General features: G+C 43.1%; 1 protein-coding gene across 1 annotated transcript in view; it reads right to left on the bottom strand.

The window, feature by feature from the left end:
- Positions 1 to 27081, bottom strand: part of FGD6 (FYVE, RhoGEF and PH domain containing 6) — a 90746-nt gene that overhangs the window by 16148 nt on the left and 47517 nt on the right. Inside the window, exons 6-14 of the mRNA XM_044280527.1 lie at positions 16099 to 16250; positions 14910 to 15066; positions 13487 to 13574; positions 11892 to 11942; positions 11094 to 11152; positions 10867 to 10938; positions 2325 to 2393; positions 1850 to 1933; positions 1682 to 1761 (exon numbers count right to left, since the gene is read on the bottom strand). Coding sequence (XP_044136462.1) covers positions 1682 to 1761; positions 1850 to 1933; positions 2325 to 2393; positions 10867 to 10938; positions 11094 to 11152; positions 11892 to 11942; positions 13487 to 13574; positions 14910 to 15066; positions 16099 to 16250 — 812 coding nt within the window. The remainder of the gene's footprint in view (positions 1 to 1681; positions 1762 to 1849; positions 1934 to 2324; positions 2394 to 10866; positions 10939 to 11093; positions 11153 to 11891; positions 11943 to 13486; positions 13575 to 14909; positions 15067 to 16098; positions 16251 to 27081) is intronic.

A 27081-nucleotide genomic window follows, 5' to 3' on the forward strand; every position in this document is an offset into this window, starting at 1 on the left:
TAAACTTTTTAAAAATACATTTTATATATATATTTTTTTTTTCACATCGCCATATTCTGATTTCCCCATAACTTTTTTTATAGTTATGTCTACTGAGTGGTGTGGGGGCTTTTTGATCACATTTTATTTAAAAAAATTTGGGTAAGAGAAGCAATGAAAAAATTGCGAATCTTTGAAACTTATTTCTGTTACGCCATTCACCATATAGGATGAATATTTTAATATTTTAATAGTACAGGCATTTTTAGACATGCAACGCTCATGATTAGGGATAAGCGAACTTCATATTTTGAAATTCGAGTTCAGGTTGTTGTATATGCTGAATTGCGTTATGGATTCCGTTACCACGGACCATAACGCAATTCCATGAGGTAATGCATAATGGAATGCCTTTAGAGGCATTTCGTTATTCATTCCGTCATAATAGAAGTCTATGGCTTGCATAACGGATCCAGAGGAATCTAGCAAAACGAAATCCATAACACAATTCAGCATATATATCCAAACGCGAACACAAACTGTTGAAGTTCCCTCATCCCTACTCATGATGTTTATATTTTTTATTGTTTACGTATTTTTTTTTATTCTAGGGAAAGTGGGGTGGAATTGCAGTTTATACTATATTCCCATAGAATGAGAGTACAAGCTGAATTTGCTGCTATTCTATCTTGGACTGCCACCTGCTGGCCAACATAGGAAATGCAGCTCTAATATGCTGGGTCTCCTCAAAGAGACTGTGTATTAGAATAAATAACTGGCTTCCCCAATTGCCGCACAGGAACCCGGTCTTAACCCAGAAGCGTGCACTTCCGGATTTTTTCGCTATTTAGCTGCCATGGTCGCACTTGACCACGGCATCTAAAGGCTTAAATGACTGCGATTGGCATTATTGGCAGTCGCAGACATTAGCCACGGGCCTCTGCTGTTTGAAACTGCAGAGACTCGCTGGCTATGGTGCCTGCTGCATGCGCAAGCAGGCACAATTTTTAAAGACCCTCCCAGCACCGCACATGCATAAGGGTTAATATATGCAAATGAGCCTCTAGGAGCAACGTGGTGTTGACATTACACCTAGAGGCTCTGCTCTTCCAACTGCAGCACCCTCTGCTCTTTGATTGACTTTAGGAGAAGTCAGGGCCAGGGGTGATGACATTTTCATTGCCTGGCCCTGTCAATCAAAGTAGAGGGGGTACGGCAGTTGCAGAGCCTTTAGGTGTAATGGCAATGTCCCCATTGCTCATAGAAGCTCATTTGCATATATTAAATTTCATTTTTCTTAGCAATGCGGGCACATATGAACATGGGACCAACAGAGATGCCTTGGGCTGCCAAGCGTCCATGTAACAGGTCAGCCAGTTATATAGGTACAAGTCTGCTGACACATGCCCTTTAACATGTAGGGACTGACCAAAACATAGAACACCTTTAAGTAATGAAAATAAATATTAAAATATTAAATTATGTTTAAGTTATGTGTAAAGGGGGTTTATCCTCTGGATAGGTCTTCAATATCTGATTACTGGGGTCTAAAACCCAGCCCCCACACTGATCAGCTGGGCTGCAATAACGCAGCATAGCCACCCCCTACCATCTAGCTACTGATGTCCCATCTTAAGGATAGATTATCAATATCGGGAGCCTGGAAAACCCTTTTAAATAACCAGCAATATGGTTATAATACCTGGCAGACAAAATGAAGGATCTCTCCACACTTTCTATATTCAGCTCATTCTGATAGGCCTCTTGGGTCGGCTTCCTCACCTTAAAGAGCAAAGCGCAGAAAAAAAAAATATAAATCACCGTTGAACCCAGACAACCCCTTTAACAGCACTTTATATACAAAACCTACCTTCATCCCAGCCAAAGAGAGCATGTTGTTCAGTTTATACATTCCTGACTGGACAGGGGTTGTATATAATAAAGCATCATTGAACTAGGAAAAAAAAAAGTTATATTCCATTACTCTGTATTACATACAACATTATAACATGCATATTGTTAATGTCATCATCTAAGCAGGCAGGTTCTGTTTAATGCATTTCTTACTAGAGATGGATAACAGTTTTTTTTTTTTTAATACTATGACAAAGTTTTCAGGCCTTTGAAGACAGAACACGGGACCTTTTAACTTCAATGCCTTTTATTCAAAATATGGTGGCAGAGGGGATACAGTGACCAACATAAAAGGGTAAATAAACACAAGAAAAATACATAAACTGCAGAAAAGTTGTTTTGCTTTCTGTTCATCTATGTGCAGAGGATTACTATGGGGTATGGTCTATAATGGCTTCCTCAGGCATGTTTTCACTAATATGGCAACTTACCAAAAAAAACATTCGTGGCTGCATGACCTTCCTGGAAAGCTTCATCAAAGTCCCTTCTTTCAGAAAAACCTGAGCAAGCAAAATGAAACAATGAACCCAAAAAAAAAAAAGAAGAGCAAAAAAATAAATAAAAATCAACTACCACCATGCTTGTTAAAGGGAATCTGTCATCTCCATATGGCAATATACAGTGCTTACATTGCCCTATAGCACACCTATACATGAATGTTATGGTACCTTTGTCTTTACACTTCCAGAAGCTGGAAAAACAAACTTTGATTGATATGCAAATGAGCACTCCGGCGAACGGCGCAAAACCAGCGGCAATGTGGCGTTTGCCGGCGCATGTGCAGTAGTTAAAGCATCGCCGTGCCCACAATGGGCATTGCAGTTCGCATGCTCCGGCCCAGCGAGGCAGTGCACAGTCACGGGATCTCGGCCATACCTTAGGAACAGGAGGGCGGGCTGGGGCGGGGGAAAATTGAAGAAAGGCAGGGCAGCCTGGGCACCAACACAGTGAACGCCGCCCCTGGGCACTTGCGAGTGCTCATTTGCATATCAATCAAAGTTTGTTTTTCCAGCTTCTGCAAGTCTAAAGACAAAGACAAAAGGTACCATAACATTCATGTATAGATGTGCTATAGGGCAATGTAAGCACTGTATATGGCCGTATGGAGGTGACAGACTCCCTTTAAGTACAGTCTACCATCTACAGCTGGAAACCTCCTGTCCCATTGTAGACAGCTTTTTCATTTCTGATGCAGAGCCTTCCGGGACAGGACTTCAGCTACTAGTAAACTCCTTCAGACGTGGCAGATAAGTACAGTACAATACACATAAATGGAGGTCTCAAAACCACATTCACATATAGAAAATTTTTGCACAGCCAATTTGAGAACATGCTGCAAATTGTGAAACTTGCAGCACTTGGAGAAGAATCAGTCTGAACCCTAAAGTATGCTGTAATTAGGGGTGTGAGCCCGGTTGTAATCAGAAGTGACGAGTTGTAGGAAAGATTGAATGATTATGTCCAGTTCTAGTTGAATGATCTGTTAATACAAAAATATTTCAGGCAAATCGCTTCCATATGAGAAGGCAGACGTATTCTCTGCACGCTTTAAAGGGGTTATCCAGGAAAAGATATTTATAACTTATGCTCAGGATAGGTCATCAGTATCTGATCTGCAGGGGTGCAACACCAGGGACCCCCACAGATCAGCTGTTAGAAGAGGTCTTGAGCACTGCAGCCTCTTCCTAGGCCAGTAACATCACTGTACAGCGAAGAAAAACAAACGAACCTCCATAATAAGTAAATTTGAGAGTGCAGGTGCACGCTACCTTGGCTGAAACACAATTGGATTTAGTAGAACTACTGGTAACAGCACACTGCTGGTCAATTGCACAAAGATATAAGCAAAGACTGAAAAAATAATAGTGGCTTGGTGGCCATACTTACTGCAAGTGCAGTTAGAAGCTCTTTGCGCATATGATTGAGCAAACATATGTCGAGCCCATCTACCAGGCGTCAAGGTGGCTTCTAATCAGATGGGTCCTACTCTACTACTTTGCCCAGATTGTAGGCTGTAAGCCCAGGAGAGGCATGTTAGAGTAGGACCCATCTGATTAGAAGCCACCTTGACGCCTGGTAGATGGGCTCGACATATGTTTGCTCAATCATATGCGCAAAGAGCTTCTAACTGCACTTGCAGTAAGTATGGCCACCAAGCCGCTATTATTTTTTCAGTGTTTGCTTATATCTTTGTGCAATTGACCAGCAGTGTGCTGTTACTAATAGTTCTACTAAATCCAATCACTGTACAGCGGTCACATGGCCTAGTTGCAGCTCAAGCTTATGCAAGTCAATGGGGCTGAGCTGCAATACAAAGCACTGCCACTATTCAATGTACGGCACGAGGCCCCAAAACGTCCTAATCTCGGCTGCACTGACCGGAGTCCAGCCACCGGCCCAAGCCAAAAAGGAGCCCGGGTGTTGAGCAATGAACTGTTGGGCGAACAAGTTCGTTTGCTCCACCTTCAGATTCACAAAGTGGTCACTGGAAAAAAAAACAAAAAAAAGTCATATTCAGTGAAGCCCACTGTGGAAATTTGGATTCCTGGTTGGCCAACAAAGTCAGGAATCATGGGCTCAAAATCCTCTGGGGTATACCAGACAAGTTCACCGGTAGGGGGCTCAGGTGGACTTATCTGGTGGGCCGGAAAACTAGTACGAGCCCCAGGGCTGCTCATACTAGTGTGGGCCACAGGGTCCCTGGCATGGGGGTCCCCTGGCTCCATCTCTGCCGCCTTGGGGGCTTCATCATCACTAGATGAGGAGGAGGACGCAGATGACAAGAGGAAAGTGGGGTCATCCTAGTCCTCACTGGGGCTCTCGGAGTCGGAGACAAGAAGGGCGTATGCCGAGAACATTCGGCGGGCCATGGGGAAGTGTCTGTGTGCGTGTGTGTGGGGAGATGGGTGTTAACGTTCACTTATACCCTACCCAAACCCCAAAAACATAAATAAAACTAAGGTAAATAAAAAAATATGAAAGCCGCCCAAAAAAAAAAACACATTTAAACTCGCTGATCAGCGGTCCGAAGCTCATGAGTGGTGGGGTGGGCGATGTGCCAACAGAGGCCAGATGCTAGGAGTGCCAGCCACAGTCAGTGCACGCACACAAAAATAAAAAAGTGTTGCTCATCCTGGGCTTCTACTGCTCCCTCCGGTTAAGTGTGTGTGCAGAAACTTCTCTGAGATGTCATCTTTTCAGATGGTTTGCCACTGGTTCATGCCTTATGTACTTAATGTGAGTGTCTGTATTGTCTCCCCTGTTTTGTCTTGTTCTGTCTTCCTTGCCGTTCCCCCCCCCCCCTTTTTGTCCCTGACAATATTGTACCTTGGTCTACTGCACCTACTTTCTTTGATGGCATCTGTTAGAATTTGCTCTTATAATGTGAATGGATTCAATGAACCTGCTAAGCGCAATCAAATTCTATATAATATGCACAAACAGAGGGTCTCTATAGCTCTTTTGCAGGAGACACACTTTAAAACTGGCCATGTGCCCTCCTGCAAAAACAGGTATTTCACGACTTGGTCGCATTGTACACATTCCGAGTCCAAATCTCGGGGCGTCTCCATTGCTGTCCACAAGTCGCTTCCATGCGAACTCTTAGACACAGTCTCTGACGTTTCTGGTCGTTTCCTCTTTATTAAGGTCTCTCTGTCATCAAGACTTTTAGTAATTGCTAACGTTTACTTTCCTAATTCAGGACAGTCCCGTTTCGCTTCCAGGATGTGCTCCGCTTTGACTGATTTCGCGGACGGCCTGCCGATCATCCTGGGTGGCGATATCAACTTTCCTCTGGACGTTTCTCTAGATGCCTCCTCCGGTAGGTCTTCTATCTCTCCTGGGGTGGCCCGTAGCTTCAAGAGACATCTCAGTTCTCTTAAACTGGTAGATGTGTGGCGAATTTTATTCCCTACCACGAAAGACTACACATACTTCTCTGCATCTCACAACACATACCATCGCCTGGACTATGTATTCATTTCCCACTCCCTACTTGACTTGCGCCCGATTGCGGGGATAGAACCTGCTCTGTTTTCAGATCATTCCATGACATGGGTGTCTCTGGACATTGGCGACCCCTCCAGGTCATTTGGTTCCTGGAAGCTCAATGACAATATACTTAGGGACCCTATTTGTGCTGCGGACATTAGGTCCGCCCTCACTGACTTTGCCTTAAATCACGAATCCGACCCCTCTGCCCCGACCATTCAGTGGGAAGCCCTGAAATGTGTCATAAGAGGCAGGTTTATCTCACACGCTTCTAGACTCAAGAAAATTAGAGCTGGGGAAGTTAAATCACTATTGATAAAACTGGAGGATCTGGAGCAGAAACATAAGGGATCGCTCTCGTGCGAGGCTTTCCAGGAGCTATGTGAGACTCGCACAGCTTTGAAGAAAATAATAGATCAAAAGTACCTGGGCGCTAGGGACAGATTGCAGAAGCTCTTCTATGGTCATGGTGATAAAAGTGGCAAATTGCTGGCGAGGCTGCTGCGGCCCAAATCGAACGCCTCCTATATTTCCTCCCTGAATCGTAGGTCAGTTGGGAAAATACATGCTACGAGAGATATGCTACAAGAATTCCGCTCCTATTATGAGGAATTGTATAACATTAAAGGGAAGTACGCGGATTTACCCATAGAAGCCAAATCTAAAAAGATTAGGGACTATATGTCCAATTTACTTGGCCCAACATTGTCCGCCGGACAGAGAGAGGAATTAGAAGGCGAAATAACGGAGACGGAGATCCATAGATCTATTAAGGGATTGGTGGTTGGCAAAAGCCCAGGACCAGACGGCTTCACGCCTCGCTTTTATAAGAACTTTTTGAACGAGATCTCATCCCCCTTTGCTAGAATGTGTAACTCCTTGGCGGAGGGCTCGTCTTTCCCTCCTCAGGCTCTAATGGCCCACATTTGTGTTATTCCGAAACCCGGGAAAGACCCGTTAGTTTGTGGCAATTACCGCCCTATCTCTCTGATCAACGTGGATGTAAAGATCTACGCTAAAATATTAGCTGATCGACTGAAGCCCCTCATTCCATCTCTGATTCATGTGGACCAGGCGGGCTTTGTTCCTGGGAGGGAAACGCGAGACAACACCATCCGTACCATGGCCATTATCGATCATGCTAGCAAAGGGGGATTGCCTCTGTGTCTCTTGTCGATCGACGCAGAGAAGGCGTTCGACCGGGTAGATTGGTCCTTTTTGTCTGAATCCCTAAAGGCGTTCGGTTTTGGCCCCAGCATGATGGATAGGATCTTAGCTTTGTACCGGGATCCTAGCGCCCAGGTCCGAGTTAACGGATCGCTGTCGACTCCCTTCCGTATCCATAATGGAACCAGACAGGGATGTCCACTTTCCCCTCTGCTTTACATTATGGTGATGGAATTCTTAGCTAGAGCTCTACGGGCCAATGACTCCATCAGGGGCCTAAACACGGGTGATCTGGAGTCTAAGATTGCTATCTATGCGGACGACCTTTTGATTTTCTGCACAGATCCGCTAGTTGGCTTCCCTAACATTCTAAAGGAATTTGTGATCTTTGGTGACCTCAGTAATTTTAAAGTTAACCTTCATAAGTCCGAGGTCCTTAATATCTCCCTGCCCCAGACACTGGTCGGTAACCTACAGTCCTCTTTCCCCTTTCGTTGGGCCCGCAGACACATATCTTATTTAGGCACGATCATTCCCTCCGACCTGACCAGTCTCTTTTCTCTGAATTTTGCTCCCCTTATTGAGGAGGTTCGTAGGGACTTGAAGGACTGGAGGGGGTTGCCATTATCCTGGTTTGGTAGGATTCACACACTCAAAATGAACATCCTCCCCCGCATACTATACCTTTTTCGCACCATACCAATACCCCTTCCGAACACCTTTTTCAGGACTCTAAGATCTGTGATCCTTAAATTTATCTGGGCAGGGTCTTCCCCTAGATTGGGGTTGAGATTCTTGACGCGCAGTAGGGTGAGGGGAGGAGTGGGGGTTCCGGATTTACCAAATTATCATAAAGCAGCAATCCTTTCCTACATTTTAGATTGGTTCCATAATGGACGCGCTAAAAGATGGGTCCAATTCGAGACTCAGGTGATAGGATTCCCATCCCAAAATCTACTTTGGATTTCTAAGTCTAGGAGACCCTCACGACTCCCCTTACTGACCTTGGGTATATTGAAAGTGTGGGACAGAATTGCAATCCCCTTGGGCCTTACTCAGTTCCCCAGCCCTCTAACTCCCCTTTTTAATAATCCTGACTTCCCTCTGGGCCTTGGTTGTACGTCCTTTTTAGGGTTGGATCGCGCGGACAATCCTACGGTTTCTGTGGTCTGGGCAGGGTGATCCCTTCAGTCAATTTCATCCTTCCCGGGCGGGGCGGATAGGGGAGCTTGGCTTAAATACATTAGTTTGAGAAATTTCCTATCTTCACTGGGCCCCAATAGCTCTTGGTCCAGGGATCTTTCCCCTTTTGAGACGCTTTGCACCCAAACATCCCCGCCTACACATCTAGTGTCTCTGGTCTACGGGCTGCTCCAGGGGAGAGATGATGCCATATCTGACCTTCCCTTTGTGAAGGCTTGGGAACGTGACTTGGGGAGATCTTTTCCTCCTAATGAGTGGGAGACAGCATTTGAGATATCATATAAATCATCAATAAGCAGCAGTCTACAGGAGAAGAATTTTAAGATTATGTCCAGATGGTACAGGACTCCGGTCCTGCTGCACTCCTTCTTCCCTTCTTGTCCTAGTTCCTGTTGGCGTTGTGGCCAGGAGGAAGGTAGCATGTCTCATATCTGGTGGTCCTGCAACAAAATCGCCCCATTTTGGGAGGCTATTAATGATTTATACGATATGGTTTGTGGCAGGTCCTCCAGATGGACCCTTGAGGGCGCTTTGCTTTCTATGTTCCCTAGCACTTTATCTACTCTGAAAAAGGGTCTCCTGAGGTTCTGTGTTCAAGCTGCACGTTTGGTTATTCCTAGATTTTGGAAATCCACGCGCGCCCCTCTCCCTGGGGACTGGCTCGCCACCTTTGGAAAAATATATAGAATGGAGGAACTATGGGCGGAGGACATGGGCAATACTAATAAGTTCCTGAAAATCTGGACCCCTTGGATTCTATTTAAGGGTTCTCCTGACTTTCTCACGTGGCTAAATGGGAGGTCGCCAGTCCCTAGGGAGATTGCACACCCCATTGGATCTTAACCCACATGTATTTGGCACGCCATATCAAGCTATACTTCACACAGTCCTTTCTACCTCGACTTGTTTGGTCAGGGATTCTCCCTTCCTCCCCCCCCCCCCCCCTCTTTGTTCCTCCTGTAGCCCTGTCTCGTTTGTCTACATTTGTTGTGTGTCCTATGTAGGAGCTCTCGATAACGCTTTCCCGCAACTGGGTCTTTGAGATGCTTTTATTCTGTTGTTGGGATCATATGTTATTTCTTTGCTCATATTCATGTTTACACGATGTCTGCTTATATTTGCTGTGATCATCTACCTGTATGATGATATTTTATATGGTCCCGTTTTATGTTCGGGCTTTTCTTAATGTGAAGTGATTATTTTGGCTCCTGCTAATAAAAGTATTTGAACAACAAAAATAAAAAAGTGCTTGCGCCCCCCAAAAAAATGTGTGTGTGTGTGGGGTCAAGCTACAACACCCCTGGGGTGTCTAGGGTCGCACAGCTGAGTGTGCTGTGGACCCCAGACACCCGATCAGGGTGAAGCACAAAAATAAAAAGTTTTTCCTCCCTAATCTAACCTTTACCTAAACCTGTCCCTAATAACTTTTGAGTGCCAGATGGCACTATAGTGGCTCACGTGGGGGTGCTGGGCTCAGAGGTGGATGGACGAGGAGGAGAGCAGATCTGAGGGAAGTTAACGCCCGCCCGTCCAGCCAATAGGATGCGATCCTGAGAGGTGATGTCACTGCCACCTCCCAGGATCTAAGGATGGTGATTTGTAATCCTATTCCGGGTTATCGGGTCACCGGAGACCTGAATGACCCGGAAATGCACAAACCGCAAGTCTGAATTATCCTGCGGTTTGCTGCAATCGCCGATACGGGGTGGTCACAGGACCCCCTTGGCATTGTGACAGAGTGCCTGCTGAATGATTTCCGCAGACACTCTGTTCCGATCACTACCCGCAGCACGGCGGTGATCGGAAATACACAGGGCGTACAATACAAAGGGTGTCCTTAAGGACTCTGATATCAGGGCATACATGTACGCCCTGTGTCCATAAGAGGTTAAACCAGTGGCCTGCAGTGCTGCCTCCAATTGAAAGTAATGGGAGGCAGACCCCACACGGCCGCTGCTGGAATTTTGGTCCGGTGTCCATCCCAAAATTCCACTGGCAAATTCCACCTTGTGAACAGGCCCTTACGCAGCATATGCAAATCACTAGCAACCACTCTCACAAAACAAGATTGCCAATGACAGCGGAGAAGCAAAAAGCAGCTTGGCAGCTTTCAGATTGTGCCATTGCCAACCTCATGTAGTATCAGACAAAAGTTGTTTGGCGCAATGCATATTTATGTTGGTCACCACTTTCAACTGGAAAGGTTACTAGCAAAATGTCAAATAACAGCATAGGACTGATGGCTAACCTCCGGCACTCCAACTCCCAAGATGTACACTTGCTTGGCTGTTCTCAGAACTCCATAGAAATGAATGGAGCATGCTGGGAGTTGCAGTTTCACCACAGCTGGAGTGTCGGAGGTTAGCCATCACTGGCATAGGAGGCATTAATCTAAATAAGATGAATCTTCTCTTTTAAATTGTAGCAGAAAAAAAACTGAGAAGCAAACATTGCGCACTTTCACAATATAATTCTGATCTAAATGAAGCTCATGTAGAATTAACGGCAGACACATTTGGTTTATACCAGCAGTCAATAGGAAACACATAAAAAAGACAAAATATTTGCAGATACTAAAACATGATTAGTGAAAATGATTTTTATACATACTCTCCCTGGCTGGACAATCTCATGGTGACCATTCAGGCTGTACTGAATCTGCATAAGCTTTTGAAAATTGTCCTTACAAAAAGAAATAAGAAGAAAATGCAATAAGCATTATTTATGAATGAAATAAACTAGCAGAATACATTAGTGAATTTAACCACTGAATAAACTAAACTACAGAATGCATTCCAGGTCAAAGCAATTCTAACTATGCCGTGCTGGGTACTTACCCAATGCTTCAAGATGTCATTGGCGTGATTAGCAACTTCAATGACAACACTCAAGGCAGCTACAAAGGGAGAAAGTATAAAAAGTGAATTAATAACTTTAAAATGTCTCAAAATATTAGAGAAAATACCAATATCAGACAGTCTTTCTAGAAGATGCTAACAAGTAGGTGATGACCTGCCATGAACAGGCTCAGGGCATGCACATTTTTAAAAGGGTTGCCCGAGCGTTTAATACTGATGACCCTCAGGGTACGTCATCAGTTTCAGAACAGTGGGGGTCCATGTCCCTCTGCCTATCAGCTGTTGAGAGCTGTGGACTCTTCTTAGCCAGTGATGTCACGTTTATCGGCCGCATGGCCCAAGTGAATGGGGCAGAGATGCAATACCAAGCAGCACTGTGCTTGGTAAGCTGACCGGAGGGGATGTCGGAAGATGGACTTCCACCAATCACGTACTGATGACCTATCCTAATCCTAAATATTTTTAAAGGAGTTGTCTCATTAACGACAACCCACTTTGCAGATGCACCCCTGACACATAGTCGATTTTGCTGGAAGAAGCCACGGTCAGCTATGGCAACTTTAAGGAAAATTTAGTATTACATGGTGGCCACTCAGATGAATAGCCATCCATGTAATACAAGTATGGCTCGGGTCCACCAGTGTTTTCAAGCAAGTCCTGAGCAGGGGATCCACCTCTATGACATCCACATACTCTAATAGAGTGCATAGACAGGGGTCTTCATGAGACAACTCATTTAAAGATCTGCATATCATGGTATATTTATGCGTGCATTACCCTGTGTGTCACTGTAGTCTGATGATTCCTGTGACAGATTCTGGAGGTAATCTAAAAAACAAAACAAAAAACATGCTTCATAAAGCTGAAATATATGACAAAAATCTGCTGTCCAATTGTTGAATATTAGAGGCATGCAAGAATATTTTAATGCAACAGAACCAAATACTGCATACACAAAATTCTATAGATGCTCATTGAAAAATAATTATACCCTTTATCACCACTAGGTGGCTACTTTATCAACAGAATACAGAGCAATTTAGATGTTGACTATGTGTGCTCCATACAACATGACTTACATACAGTAACAACTGGACTACGGACAAGAATCTTATATCCGATTGAAGGAGGCAGAATCTCTAAGGTTTAATCAATTAATATACTTAGTAAAATAATCTCCAAATAAAAAGTAGTTAAACAGAACAGATTACCATGACACATTACACATAAAGAGATGGACATCAACATCTTTTTTTAATAAAATGTGCAGAATCCCTTGGAGAATTGTCAGTTCCTGCTCATCTCAGCAGAGGAAATGCCAAGAATATATATATATACAGTAGCAAGACAATAAATCCATCATCACCTAAAGAAAAACAAAACAATGCAGCGGAGACATTCATTAATATAAAGAGCATGTCTTTCATGAACCCGCCTGCTTTGATGTGGCACAGAGGTGAACACAAAGTGGATGCACAATGAGCAGAGAGCTGCATAGTTTAGGGCTAACCAGGAGGCCCCCTCTCCAGCGGGCTCTGAAATGCTCCGCTTTGATGTCGACTTCTGGATGTAATATTTCAAAAGGGGCCTAGACAAACTAATCTCTCATATTACAGGCAATAATAAACAAAAGGGACAAATGGAGGGGACTAAGAAGGGCTGTGCAAGCCCTTATTCCATACAAAAGGTGCTTGTAAATCATTAACACCAACATAAATTTTTTGGGGGGGGGGGGGGGTTCACAATAAAGTAAAAAAAAAACCTCTTCCAAGCAGCTCTGTTCCAGCATAGTTGGTCCCGTTCCCAACTCTTCTTCACATGTACATCTGCAGCCATTCACTGGCCTCAGTGATCACATGCCCATCAGTGCTGGAATGGAGTTGCTTGGAAGAGGCAAGAGTCTTTTTCTATATTGTGCATAAGGGAGGGAAGCACATCGATGAGCCTTGGGTGCCCCTGGCCCTGTCACCAGTTGTCCCTCCTTGGACCACTTTGGGTAGGTATTAAAAGGGGCTGTCCAAACGCAGGGACTGTAATAACGTGACAATAAAACCCATACTGACCCACTGGACTCTCATTTCCAATGCCACCCACTCCTCTCCCTCTCTGGTCTTCTTCTCCACTACAGCCTGGTAATCAAAGCCTAGAGCAAGGCACTGGAAACAGGACTCCAAAGGGTAAGCATCTTTTTTTTTATAATCCCTTTAACCAAGCCATACCAGGAACAACCCACAAGACCAGTAAAAATAATCAGAAAGATATACTCCCTAATACATTATTAGAAAATCAAATCAGCTGGCATGACTGTACTAATACAGAAAGGTTTCTTTTAAGAAATTACTAGCATGCCTTACAGAAACTCGTTCGTGTACCTGTTAAAAGTAATCTGTACTGAGGAATTCTTTGAACCGGTTTAAGTAAATAATGCTTCAGAGCCAAGTTTGCGCAGCGAGGGCTCATCTGAAAGAATCCATTGCATTACATTAAAACTGTGTTAAACCACACATCCCCCAGACACATACAATATTAAACAGTAAAACAAAAAAAAATGACAAGTAATCGCCTCATTCATACAACAGTACTTTGCATGAGTATTTGGTAGCAAAAACCAGGAGTGTAAAAGTATAAGGCTGTGTTCACATGTGCATCTAAACAATGGAACCGGACACATCCCATTAAAAAGTCAATGGGGTCAGGCATTGCTGATGTGTTTCGCCTGATCCACAACACAGTTAATGGAAGCCACCATGCAGATGCGACCGGAGTCTTTTGTCTTCGATCAAAGTGTGAATTAGGTCTTAGAATGAAGTAATACAGTGTATAGCAGCAGCCAAAATCCATTGCTTTCTATATGATGGGATTATAACAGATCTATATGGGCATAAAATGCAAAAACAAAACAGTAATATTCTGAATTCGGCTCAGTTCCCATATCCTTTGTGGAGATCACATCATGCAGTTCTCTTGTAAACAGAGATGTTACATCACAAGACCATGGTGGCCAATATCCCCGGAGAAGCTACCTGACAGTAGTCTTTACATAGTATACAGACAGACTGCTGCCTTAATGTCAAACAACCTACACAATGCTGCAGTGACTCGATATACTTTACAGTAACAGCATCTTCTGTATGTCATTTGTATTCGGCCTCATGCACGCGGCCCGCAAATGGCAGGTCGGCAATCCACGGCTGCCAGCCGTGTGCACCCCGCATCACGGATGCGGACCCATTCACTTGAATGGGTCCGCAATTCCGGAGATGCGGACCAGAGTCACGGAACGGAACACCGGAAGCACTACTGAGGGCTTCCATGGCGTTTCTTTCCGTTGTCAATGACGTCATATTTTTTGCGGTGCAGACAGACCACAGACCCATTCAAGTTGAATGGGTCCGGCCCGCTGCACGGATGTTCCCCGTGCATTGGGGACCGAAATTGCAGTCCCCAATGCACGGAATGGTCGCCCAATGGCTGTGTGCATGAGGCCTGAGGCCCATCTTGTAATATCTGGTCACTTATCACACTATATAAATTGTCATGTGAACCTAAATGGAATATCTGGTGCCCTCATCTAACTGAAAGCAGGGGGTAGTCCCCATTTGTCGATTTGTGGTGGACACTATTACACAGAATTTAGAAGTTGGTCCCCATTATCCCCAATAGATGAGGGTCCCAGAGGAGAATATCCTGTGGATATGCTGGCAATACCCATTGAACAGAGTCTATGACATCACAGGCTGTAAATCACCAAGTTAAGCTGATTATTATAATATAAGACACTACACCTTTTATTACCTCAAAATCTTTAACTACTCCAGCAAAAGCAGCATTTTTCTTGCATTGTTCATCGAGTAATGACACATTCCGATCAAATTCTCGAATATATGTAGAATACATCTTGAGGTACGGACCTTTCTTCACAAAAATATCAGCTATTTTTTGTTGCTCACTCCTACAAAGAAAAGCCTACTTATTATATGGACAAATATGACAAACTGTGTTTTACAACGGCCAACTGCTCTAAACATTACCAACAAATCCTAAATGGATTTTTTAGTCTGCATGGGACTTTCTATCTACAGTTAAAGTGCTGAGGGTGCAGCAGCTGCAGAGAGAGCTGAGCCTCTAGGTGTAACGGTAACGCCCCCGTTGCTCCTAGAGGCTCATTTGCATATGTTAAAACTTCATTTTTCTCAGCAATGTGGGCACATATGAATATGGAACCAACACAGATGCCTTCAGCTGCCAAGGTCAGGGAGGTTCATGGGTACAAATCTGCTGACAGGTGCCCTTTAAAATCAATAGGATGTTTGTTCTTATTAAAGGGTTTTTCTGGTATTTAAATATTGATGACCTATCCTTAGCGTGCATCATAATTACCAGATCAGTGAAGGTCTGACCCAGGCTGATCAGTTGTTTGAAGGCAAGCACTATGGTCTGTTAATTGTATAAACTGGCACAGTCATAAATATTTAAAAGAGTTTAAGAGAAATACATTTTTTACATGGGTCACAAAGGGTTAAAAATGAAAAATAAACCATAGTCACTCTCTTGGATCCAGACACTAGACTGGTTCCCATTGCTCTACACTTCCTGGTCCCAGCTCGACATGCTGAAGGCAGGAAAGGCCAATCATTTACTGTAACACTGATCTGCCTCAGCAACCAATTGGCTGATTGGGCCTTTGAGTCAAGCTATGATCAGGAAGTAAAAAGCCCCAGGGAACTGGACCAGCATCAGAACAGCAACGGCAGTGGAGCGGTGAGAGTATGATTTTTATTTTACTTTTAACCCTTTGTGACTCTTGTTGATGATAATGGATTATAAAATGTATTGCAAATCTGAATATTTTTTTTCTTCTTACATTTAAATAAAATTCAGCCAAAATAAAATGTAAACGAGGCCTAATATGTTATTAAAAGAATTAATGTATAGATCACAGCACCAATTTTTCGTTATTTAGACAGAAAAGATAAAAAAGTACCATTGAGACATCCTCTCCTGTAGCTCTCTCAGTACATCTCTGTTCAGTTCATACAGCTGTGGCAGGTAGTACAGGATCTGGTTTAGGGACTTGTCCTCAATCACTGGCTTCCCGAGATGTTTGGAAGCTTGAGCCACAGCATAGCGGAAATCCTGCCGAAGTAAGGATAACAAACCTTGGTCTGAGCAAAGTCATTTCCTCTACATAGAAACAGTACATGCAAAGCATTAATACAATTTACTAGAACACTATGAGACTTTTATAGGATGAGAGATAAGAAAAATGTAAAAACCATGGAATAACGCATGTGTAAAAGAATGTGTATGGTTAGGGTGTGTTTACTATTACTACATTTAGAATGAGAAACTTGTAAACTCTGCAATTTTCACCCTGGTTTCATATTGCAAGCACATCCTTCCAGCAGGCTGTTCCGGTGTAGAATGCCAGGAATCGTCCAGACACAAACCTCTGCGCATATTTGCCAGGTTTTGGCCAGATCTCCGCTGGACCCCATTATAGTTAATGGGCTGGACAGCATTCTGACAGTGTCCAGCAGGGATGGATCAGGCAGTCTGTTCCCAACCGAAACAGCCTACTGGATCTGTAAACGCTAGTATGAAACTAGCCTTAAAAAATACCTGACACAATAGGGCAAAATGATGGCCACCAGTGGCATAGCTCCAATAGAGGCAAACCACGCAGCTGCTATGGGGGAAAGGGGCCAACGGACCCTATTATAGTCAGTGAGGTCTGTCAGGTGCTGTCGGTGTCCATCATGTGACGGATCACCCTTTGGCTTGCATTCCATTTTCTGTTAGGATGAAGGAACAGAAGAACAGAGTGCCTGATGCAGATTAGTATATATGTCTCCCATTTACTTCAACCCAGGGGCCAGAGGATGGTTAAATGTCTCAGCAACATTCTTTCTAGACAAGAAACCAAATTTTCTAAACCGTACAAGAGTAGACAGTAAGTAACTAAATCTTCTACACAGGACAAGAGAAGACCTACTTTAGAGTTCACAATGTCGGCTCAGCTACAAGGAAAGCACTGTGCTATGACTTTCCAGACACAAACTTCATTACTAGGCATTTCCTCACTGATTCTTACTTAGGCCTCCTTCACACGACCGTATGGCTTTTTCAGTATTTTGTGGTCTGCAAAAAACGGATCTGTAAAAAATATGGATGACATCCCTGTGCATTCAGTTTTTTGCGGAACGGAATATCTGGCCCCTAATAGAACAATACTATCCTTGTCCGTTATACGGACAATAATAGAACATGTTCTATCCTTGAACAGAATGGAAATGGAAGGCATACGGAGTACCTTCCTTTTTTTTTTGCAGATCCATTAAAATAAATGGTTCCGTATACGGAACGCAAAAATCGTAACGTAAACGGGAAAAAAAAATTGATTTAGCCATTTGCCCTCGGGCAGCTCATACATTTATTGATAGCTGGCAATGCTGGTGTATGCCGATACATTGTTAACCAAAAGATATAACGGACCAAAACATGGGCTCCCAAGTAAACCTAATGCCTTGTTGTATGATCCATCTAGATCGGTTCTGTGCCCTGAAAGGCTTGGAACTGGATCAGTTTGATAATTTCGTTAAGTATATTGTAGCATGTAGATGACTGTGCACCCATATTTCCAACTATTTTTTGCCCAACATGATGTAAGCTCTACATAGGGCCATGACAAAATCTTATTTCATTCCATACAGAAACTGAAGACTACACAAAAAAATACTAAACCTTGCTTTTGCACATTCCTAATTTCATGTATCCTATGTAAGGGAACTTTCACACTAGCATTAGAGGTTTCTGCCTGCCAGATCCGGAAATCCGCGTACAAACGGATAGCATTTGTTTCCGGATCCGTCTGACAAATGCATTGAAATACCGGATCCGTCTCGCTGATGTCTTCCGGAAAATGGATCTGCGCAGACCGGGAAACCGGATCAGTTTTTCCGGAATACTTGGTACCGGATCCGGGATTCATACATTTCAATGGAAATCCAGCATTCCGGCAGGTGTTATGGAATTTTGGCCAGAGAAAATACCGCAGCATGCTGCGGTATTTTCTCTGGCCAAATACAGTAAAAGTGACTGAAATGAAGACATCCTGATGCATACTTAACGGACTGCTTTCCATTCAGAATGCATTAGGACAAAACTGAAGCGTTTTTTACGGTATTGAGCCCCTATGACTAAACTCAATACCGGAAAACTTTAACGCTAGTGTGAAAGTACCCTAAGCATACACAAAGAGTTACTAAAGCACACATTCTCATTAATCACAATTATAGCCCTCCACTGATCAGGCTAGGCAGCCTTTCAATTTACTCCAGTTGCTGATGTAACTTGACTCCAGGAAACATAATACAAATTATTAAAGTGACTGTAGCTTGTGAATAGCAAATATCACATTTGTTATAAGACTTGGGCAGTTTCCTATAAGGCTTAGGCTTAAATTGAAGGTTTCATCAGAAAATAACTTATTTTTAAAGATTTTTCATGTCAATCAATATATTTAAACAACCATAAAATCCTGCAGTTTTCACATTGGCCACTAGGCCAAATAACAGGTGCCAATTCTTTGTCTGTGCAGATCATTTTACTGCAGTTATTTGCTCATGATTATGGGCGGGATTACAATGACAGATATCACCTCTGTGTATAGATACGACAGTATCTTCCATTCACAGAAGGCGATTGTCAGAGTTCATGTATTCTTTCCTTATACAATGACCTCTGCATTGCCTAGAAAACTCTCCTATAGAAGTCAATAGGGTCCCCTCCTGAACATTGTGTCTAAGGCCCATGGAGCTGCCGTAAAGCAATTGTCTTAATGCTTTCTAAATGATGTTAAGAACAGTTCAGGCAAGATGGCCGCCCCCACAGGACACAAAAATCTGTAATCAGGAAATGAAAACAGATTAGAAAAAAAAGGATAAGTGGCACTATCTTGTTTTAAACTGGCAGATAACAATTTTGGTGACATTTCCTTTAAAGGTGGCAGAGAGCTTATTCGACCAACAGTCCTGCCTCCTCCATACACATTCACATATGTGCTCAGCCAAACATGTAAGGGTCGGTTCACACGGCTGATTTCTAAAATACACGTGTACAAAGTTAGGCGCGTTGTTTGATGTGTATTTTTCTGCTTCCCATTCATCACAATGGGAAAATCAGCGCTGATTCTGCCCCAAGATAGGGAATCCTGCTTCTTTTTTACACGTGTAAAAAGAAGCAACTGCTGACTCCTAATGAAATGAATGAGAGGCAGGGCGTGATACGTGCGTAAAATGCATCAAAATACACGCAAATAACAGTCGTGTCAACTGACCCTAAGGGTTTTCAGGGGGAGAGAGGAGAAAGCAGTTTTCAATAACTCTGGTGGCGGCTTATCTCTCAGAAGCACGAAGGTATCTGGCACTGAAACGAAAAGCCCCCAATAATTCTCTTCCTCAACATCATCGGGATGTTCCATAATATTAGATTGCCACCCAGCCCTGACGAAAATGGCAGATTCAGCTGACAATATTCTAATATGTTGACAAAGCTCCCGCCAGTCAGTGCTGTCACAGAGGATATGGACGTGCATCAAAATCAGGATGTACAACCATGTTATAAAGTTGATAATATTATCAGATTTGTGTTCTCAGAAGGGGTAATTCAATAGCTATTGTTCAAGACATGGAGAATTTTACATTCCGTATCATTCCTTATGTGTGGGCTATGTTCTTCTGAAAGTGCAGGCAGCAGCACATAATGTAAAAGTCCCTGCCGGGATTGCATTATTAAACATTCCAGTAATGTCTCTATGCTAGGAAACTGTAAACTACAGTACACCACTGCAAAAGAAATGCTCAGGCTGCACCTCTACTTTGAAGCCAGATTCAATCGCAGCGTTTTAAGGCTGGTGTCATATATATATATATTTTTAGGTGAATATGCCAGCGCCTGTTGATACTAGGAAGTCTATAGGATATATCAAATGCAGGACAAACATAGGCTTTTTTTTTTTTTTTAACCCCAAGGTGTTTTTTTGGGTCGATGGCATTTTTTTGAAAGTGCAGCGTGTTCTGGTTCTCACCTTTTCCCCCTAACTACCATGCATTTTTTTTTCAGGTAATGTCCATGAGGGGTTAAAATTAATAAAAAAAATTAACTCACCCCATCCACTTGGTCGCGGGGCGAGTTAAATGTTTTATTATTTTTAACCCCTCAATGGACATTTTATTAAGCATTCTGCATTAAAGAATGCTATTATTTTCCCCTTATAACCATGTTATAAGGGAAAAATAACCATGTGATGCGCGCAGTGACGTCACCACAGGTCCTTTTCATAAAAAAAAAAGAAAGACGACATGCCAGGCTGAGCGTTCAAGTAGATTAAGGTGAGTTTATTAATAGTTTTTTTATTTTTTAACCCCCCCATCACTATTTTACTAAGCATTCTGTATTAAGATTACCATGTTATAAGGGAAAATAATAACGATCGGGTCCCCATCCCAATAGTCTCCTAGCAACCATGCATGAAAATCGCACTGCATCCGCACTTGCTTGCGATTTTCACGCAGCCCCATTCACTTCTATGGGGTCTGCGTTGCGTGAAAAAAGCACAATATAGAGCTTGCTGCGATTTTCACACAACGCACCAGTAATGCGTGAAAATCACTGCTAATGTACACAGCCCCATTGAAGTGAATGGGTCCGGATTCAGTGCGGGTGCAATGCGTGTAAAAGGGGCCTAAAGGTTCACTATTTTTTCCAAAAACTTTTCATATGGCATAGAGACATATCAAAAGTTTTGATCAGTGGGGGGTCTTAGCCTAGAACAAGGAATAGAGAAGAACACGCATAGTGCATGCTCTCCTTGTTGGTGGGGATGGAATCGAGATGAGCCCACAGACTTCTCCTGCAGTGTAGGTGGGGGTCTCAGTACTCAGACGCCACTGATCTAAACTTTAGATATGGGGAAAGACAAGCAGAGACCTCCGGAGTTCTATCCCCACCTGAGGAGTCAGCGGTCCGGGACCCTGACGACACTAGAAGTAAAGACGCTGTCTCAGAACAGCGCAGCAATGGCTGCAGAGGTAACGGGAGGGAGCAAGCGCAGGGATCACTTACCTCACCGCCATGCCACCAGCCTCAGGAAGAGCGGAAACCGCCATTACATTAGAGCCATCTGATGCGTGGGGAGAGGGAGAGGGAGAGGGAGAGAATTCCCCAACACGTGAAAACATCACATCTAATCCTCCATCCCCAAAGGCACCCTCAGCCTTTTCTGTGTCTGGGGACTCTAACGTGTCACTAAAAGCTTCTCAGCATGTCCAGGAACCACCCACCCTCATTGAACTGAGAGATCTCCTCATAAGGGTTTCCTCCATTCCTACAAAGGATGACATGGAGGCTTACGTTTCCAGACTGAAAGATAGGTACAAAAATGAGGTCAATAACATCAAGCGTGAAATACTATAGGGGAAAGAGTAACCTGTGTGGAACAATACATGGGGGCTGTGACTGTTAGACAGGATCAGCAAGATTCCAAGATGGAGTCCCACACATACCAACTGCAATACCTCGCAGATTTGCTCAATGATGTTGAAAACAGAGGACGCCGTAATATAAGGGTGAGGGGACTATCCGAATCCGTGGCCTCTAAAGATTTAGACTCCACCTTGCGTCTCATCTTTAATGACATTCTACAAGTCCCACCTGATAATATATTGGCATTAGATAGGGCCCATAGAGCCCTAGGACCTAGTCCAGATAGGACTAGGGATGTTATATGCCGCGTTCATCGTTACCAACTGAAAGCAGCCATCATGAATAAAGCCAGGAAGGATGGTCAAGTGTTCTATAATGACACACCAATACAAATACTAGTACACCTATCCCGGATCACTTTGCTGAAAAGAAAAGCCTTACGCCCTCTATTGGCAGTGTTGCAACAGTGCAAAATAGCATACACTTGGGGATTTCCTTTTTGTCTACAAGTTCGCTCGAGTGGCAGGGTGGTGACATTACACCACCCCAGAGACATACCGTCTCTCGGCTGCCCTAGATATCACTCCGGTGAAGATACTTGAGTGGCCATCTCTGCCAACCAGCCCCACAAGGAAAACAGCCCCACTCCCTCAGAGCAACAAAATTCCTTGCCCAAAAAAAAAACCCGCTGCACGCCCAGAAGCTCAGATGAGGTAGACGGGTCTCCCACTCAATGAGTCCTTGGCGAATGTAATTAATCATATAAATAACCATTTCTAGCCACCTCGCGGCGACCCGTTTTATAGGGACACTTTGGTTTCCTCACTGAGAGGGGAGGGACTGCCTGAGGATGGTTCCCCACGATTATGGCACATAGCAGAATATTAGATGGACATAATGTCAGATATACCATACTTAATGTTCATCCTTTTTGCCATTATACCAGCTCTAGGCATGCAATTCTAATACCGCCACAATCTATTTTATTATGCCACAGTAGGCCAATTAGGCTCGGGGACTCAAGATATGAGAGTCCTGTTAATTACAAGCTTGTTGACTTTTTTCTTCTCTATATACAGAAAATTACAGGTCTGTTATACCTAATTGTTACATATCAAGTGATGTTTTTGTTCTACCTTACAATATGTTCAGAATATTTATTCTTGGTCTCTCCATGATTATCAGAGGGGGGGTAGCTCCTCTGTTGAAAGTCTGCTTGCCTTCCACTCAGGGATCACGTCTCATTGCAGCGGGGACACACATTCCTTAGTGTCCTCACTAGACGTGTTTAGTACCCTCCTGTACGCTACATCTACTTCTCTTCTATATTTCTTTTTCTATATTTCTTCTTAACCTAGTACTTTATCCTTATTTATTCCTCCCACCCTCCCTCATCTTCTACCCTCCCCCTTCCATCACCGGGCAAAGATGGCTACTTTGAAGCTGGGGTCTTTAAAATGTTCAGGGATTTAGCAGCCCCCAGAAGCGGTCACAGATTCTTTATCATATGCACAAACAAAAAGTGCAGATTTTACTGCTACAGGAAACCCATTTAAAAAAAAAGGTCATATACCATCTATCAGAGATAGATATTACTCACAATGGTATCATAACCCGAGTCCGGTTTCCAGGTCCAAAGGTGTTTCAATAGCCCTGCACAGGTCTATGCAGGGGACGGCAGAAGATGTTGAAATGGATGGAGAGGGACACTATATTTTTATCAAACTGAGGATACATTCTAGTTTATTTACTGTAGTCAATTGGTACTTAACTAACCAAAAACAGCTTTCTACTTGTAGATCTTTCTTGGATCCATTGGCCGAATTTGCGGAGGGACAGGTGATGATCGGCGGAGACTTTAACATTACATTGGACCCAACAATGGATTCAAGTGCAGGTCAGGGCATCTCTCCTGGACGGCAGTTGAGATCTTTACTTACACATCTTCACTCTCTACAACTCGTGAATGTATGGAGAATTCTATACCCACAAGGTAAAGAATACACATTCTACTCTTCTCCCCATAAATCTTATAACCACATAGACCTTTTCCTCACCAGTCACCACACACTAGCGTGGAAACCTAAGGCATCCATTGGAGATATTCTCTTTTCAGACCATCCCCCCATCTATTTTTCTATAGAACTACCTGACACTGTCAATAGACCATGGAATTGGAGACTGAACGACAATCTCCTTAAAGACGCAGTTTGTGTTGCAGACATTCAAAAGACAATAGATGACTTCCTCCACGTACACTCCACAGATAACCCATCCATATCGACACAGTGGGAAGCACTAAAATGCGTCCTTAGAGGAACGTTTATCAAACATGGTTCCAGGCTGAAAAAAGAGGAGGCCCATAAATTACTCACATTACTAACACAGGCTCACAATCTAGAAATGCAACATAAAAGAACCTCATCACCTACAACCCACGTAGAGTTACTAAAAGTCAGGGATTCCATTAAATCCTTAAAATCGACCAAAAATATAAAAGATATATAGACAAAAGGAAAAAGATTATTTTAAGAATTCTCTAATTAATGCGGTAGACCGAATCACCCACAGGGAAAAGCCCCGGCCCCAATGGCTTCACGCCTGCATTTTATAAACATTTTAGAGACCTCCTCTCTCCCTTCTTGACGAAGGTCTTCAACAGCATAGACGCAAACTCCTCATTTGTCACCTAATCCTTAGAAGCTCACATCAGCATCTCACCTAAACCTGGCAAAGATCACTCCGTCCTCTCAAATTACAGACCTATATCTCTAATTAACATAGATATCAAACATAGATATCAAAATATACTCCAAAATTCTCGCAGATCGATTATCTCCTTTACTCCCATCATACACTTAGTTCAAGTGGGTTTTATAAGAGGCAGGGAGGCACGGGCTAACACAATCAAGACCATGCTTCTAGCCAATGCGGCAAGAAACAATGCTTCTCCTCTGTGCCTATTATCGATTGACGCCGAAAAGGCATTTGACAGTGTCCATTGGAGCTTTGTGGATGCTTCCCTGAGACAAATAGGGTTAGGTTCTAAATTCAGGAGTAGAATACATGCGTTATATTCTACTCCTACAGCCAAAGTAAGAGTAAATGGACTATCGCCACCATCAATAAAGATACACAATGGCACTAGACAGGGGTGCCCATTATCCCCTCTATTATACGTTATTGTGATGGAACACTTGGCCAAGGCAATTCGCACAAATCCCTCAATACATGGGATCACAGTAAAAGGATCACAGTATAAGACAGCTTTATATGCAGATGACCTAATGCTTTATGTCACTCAACCACATATTTCCCTCCCTTCAATTTTGAAGGAATTTGGACACTTAAGCAACTTCAAGGTCAATTATACAAAATCAGACATCCTTAATATATCCATTCCACAAGAATTTAGCAATTTATTCACCTCGTTCCCATTTAAACACCAACCATCATCAATAAAATACCTGGGAGTGCAGATCCCAGTGGGCCCAGATTTATTATATACATTAAATTATCTCCTATTATTAGGGCGGACAATGAAAGACTTATCCAATTTTAACAAAAAGGGGTTATCCTGGTTTGGACGAATGAAAGTCTTAAAATTTTTTACATTTTACCAAAATTCCTTTATATCTTTCAAACAGTTCCCCTAACACCGCCTCCTTCATTTTTCCGCACTGTGCAGACCTCAATTGTTAAATTTGTATGGGGCCCCTTAAACTCTTGAATCGCTCTTACCACATTGAATAGACCTAAACTTTCTGGGGTGGCAGGTTTACAAAATTTTAAGTTATATCACGCAGCTTCCTCATTTCTCAGACTCCTAGACTGGCAATACCACAGTGACTCAAAACAGTGGGTTCAAATAGAACAGTCCCTTTCCCCTTTTCCCCTCAAACATGCTCCATGGATCGACACAGATGTTTGTCCTCAGCTCAAAAAACATAACAAAAATGACACAACAAACCCTAAAATTATGGGACTCTTTCGTACGGAAAGGCATATGCTCTAGAAAATTCAGCCCACTTACACCAATCTTTCACAATCCAGCCTTTCCAGCTGGTATCAACAGATTATTTTCTGGGGTTACAGGCTTCTACAGACCCACGCTTTTATCACCTCTTATCAGGGGCTCCGCTGCCGTCCCTTCATGACCTGTCTGCAAAAAATCCAAATATCCGTTTATCCTGGTTGGAATACAAACAAGTAAAATCCTACATCTCCTCAAAAGGAGAGAAATGTTCTCTGGGGACATCCTTATCCGAAACCGAAAAACTATTCTTACTGTCATCTCCCCTGACTCACCTGATCTCCTCGCTATATCAGAATTTGATAGCGGACTCATACAAGGGCAAACAGAATTTTTTCTCGGGATGGGAAAAGGAATTAGGTACCTCTATAACAAAAGAGGACCAACAAAAAGCGTTTATATTTTCCCATAAATTATCAATGGCCTGCTCAGCTCAGGAAAAAACTAAGCTAATGGCACGGTGGCACAGATACCCAGTCAGACTGCATAGGATGCTTCCTTCTGTCCCAGAATGCTGCTGGAGATGTGGAACGGAGAAAAGAACAATGCTTCATGTCTGGTGGGGGTGTAGCAGGGTTAAACCATTCTGGGACACAGTCTTCGAAATATACAAAAAGATGATAAAGAAGCCAATAGAAAACACACCTCAGATAGCACTCCTCTCCATCTTACCGGGCTCCATTGCATTTCAGAAACGAAACATCCTAAGATTCTATATCTCCGCAGCTAGATCTATGATACCCAGACATTGGCGCACCACACATGCGCCTAATGTTAGAGAATGGTATCAAGAAATGTTACATATAACTAGAATGGAGGAGATCTCCGCTGAAGCCTCTGGCCAAATCGACTACATTTTATAAAGGTGTGGTCGCAATGGATTGACTTTCAGGAATCTCCAGAACTTTTATCAATACTCACTACATGAGTGGCTGATCTTAATGCCATTTACCCTCTCCCGTCTTCCCCCTTCTCACCCCCTTTTTCCCTACTACCTTCCCCACCCTCTTTCTTCTGTCCTCTTCTATTATCCTCTCTTCTTTTCTCCTCTCGTTAGTTCATGTTCCTCTATGCTCAGTATTTACTTATGAAGAAAGAACAGGGGCTATACCCCACACACTACAAAACTTATCGTACTATAGAAGTATTTTTTGCTGAAAGTATACCCTTGTTGTTATATATGTAAACCATGTGTATTATTAGATACTGTGTAACATGTTACATGTATAAACAATTGAACTGAATAAAAACAGTTTAAACATAAACTTTAGATATGTCTTTATAACACATCAAAAGTTTTTGGGAAAGTTAGTCACCATTTAACAGCCAAGGCTATGTTCACATTACGCTTGTGATATACATTTGGTGTGTACGCCGGGAAAGCTCTCTACGTACACAATAGGGTTATGTTAGCCCATCAGAAAGGTACAAGTCAAAAATAAAAGGGCA

This window comes from Bufo gargarizans, chromosome 2 (assembly GCF_014858855.1).
Source record: "Bufo gargarizans isolate SCDJY-AF-19 chromosome 2, ASM1485885v1, whole genome shotgun sequence".
Lineage (NCBI taxonomy): Eukaryota > Metazoa > Chordata > Amphibia > Anura > Bufonidae > Bufo > Bufo gargarizans.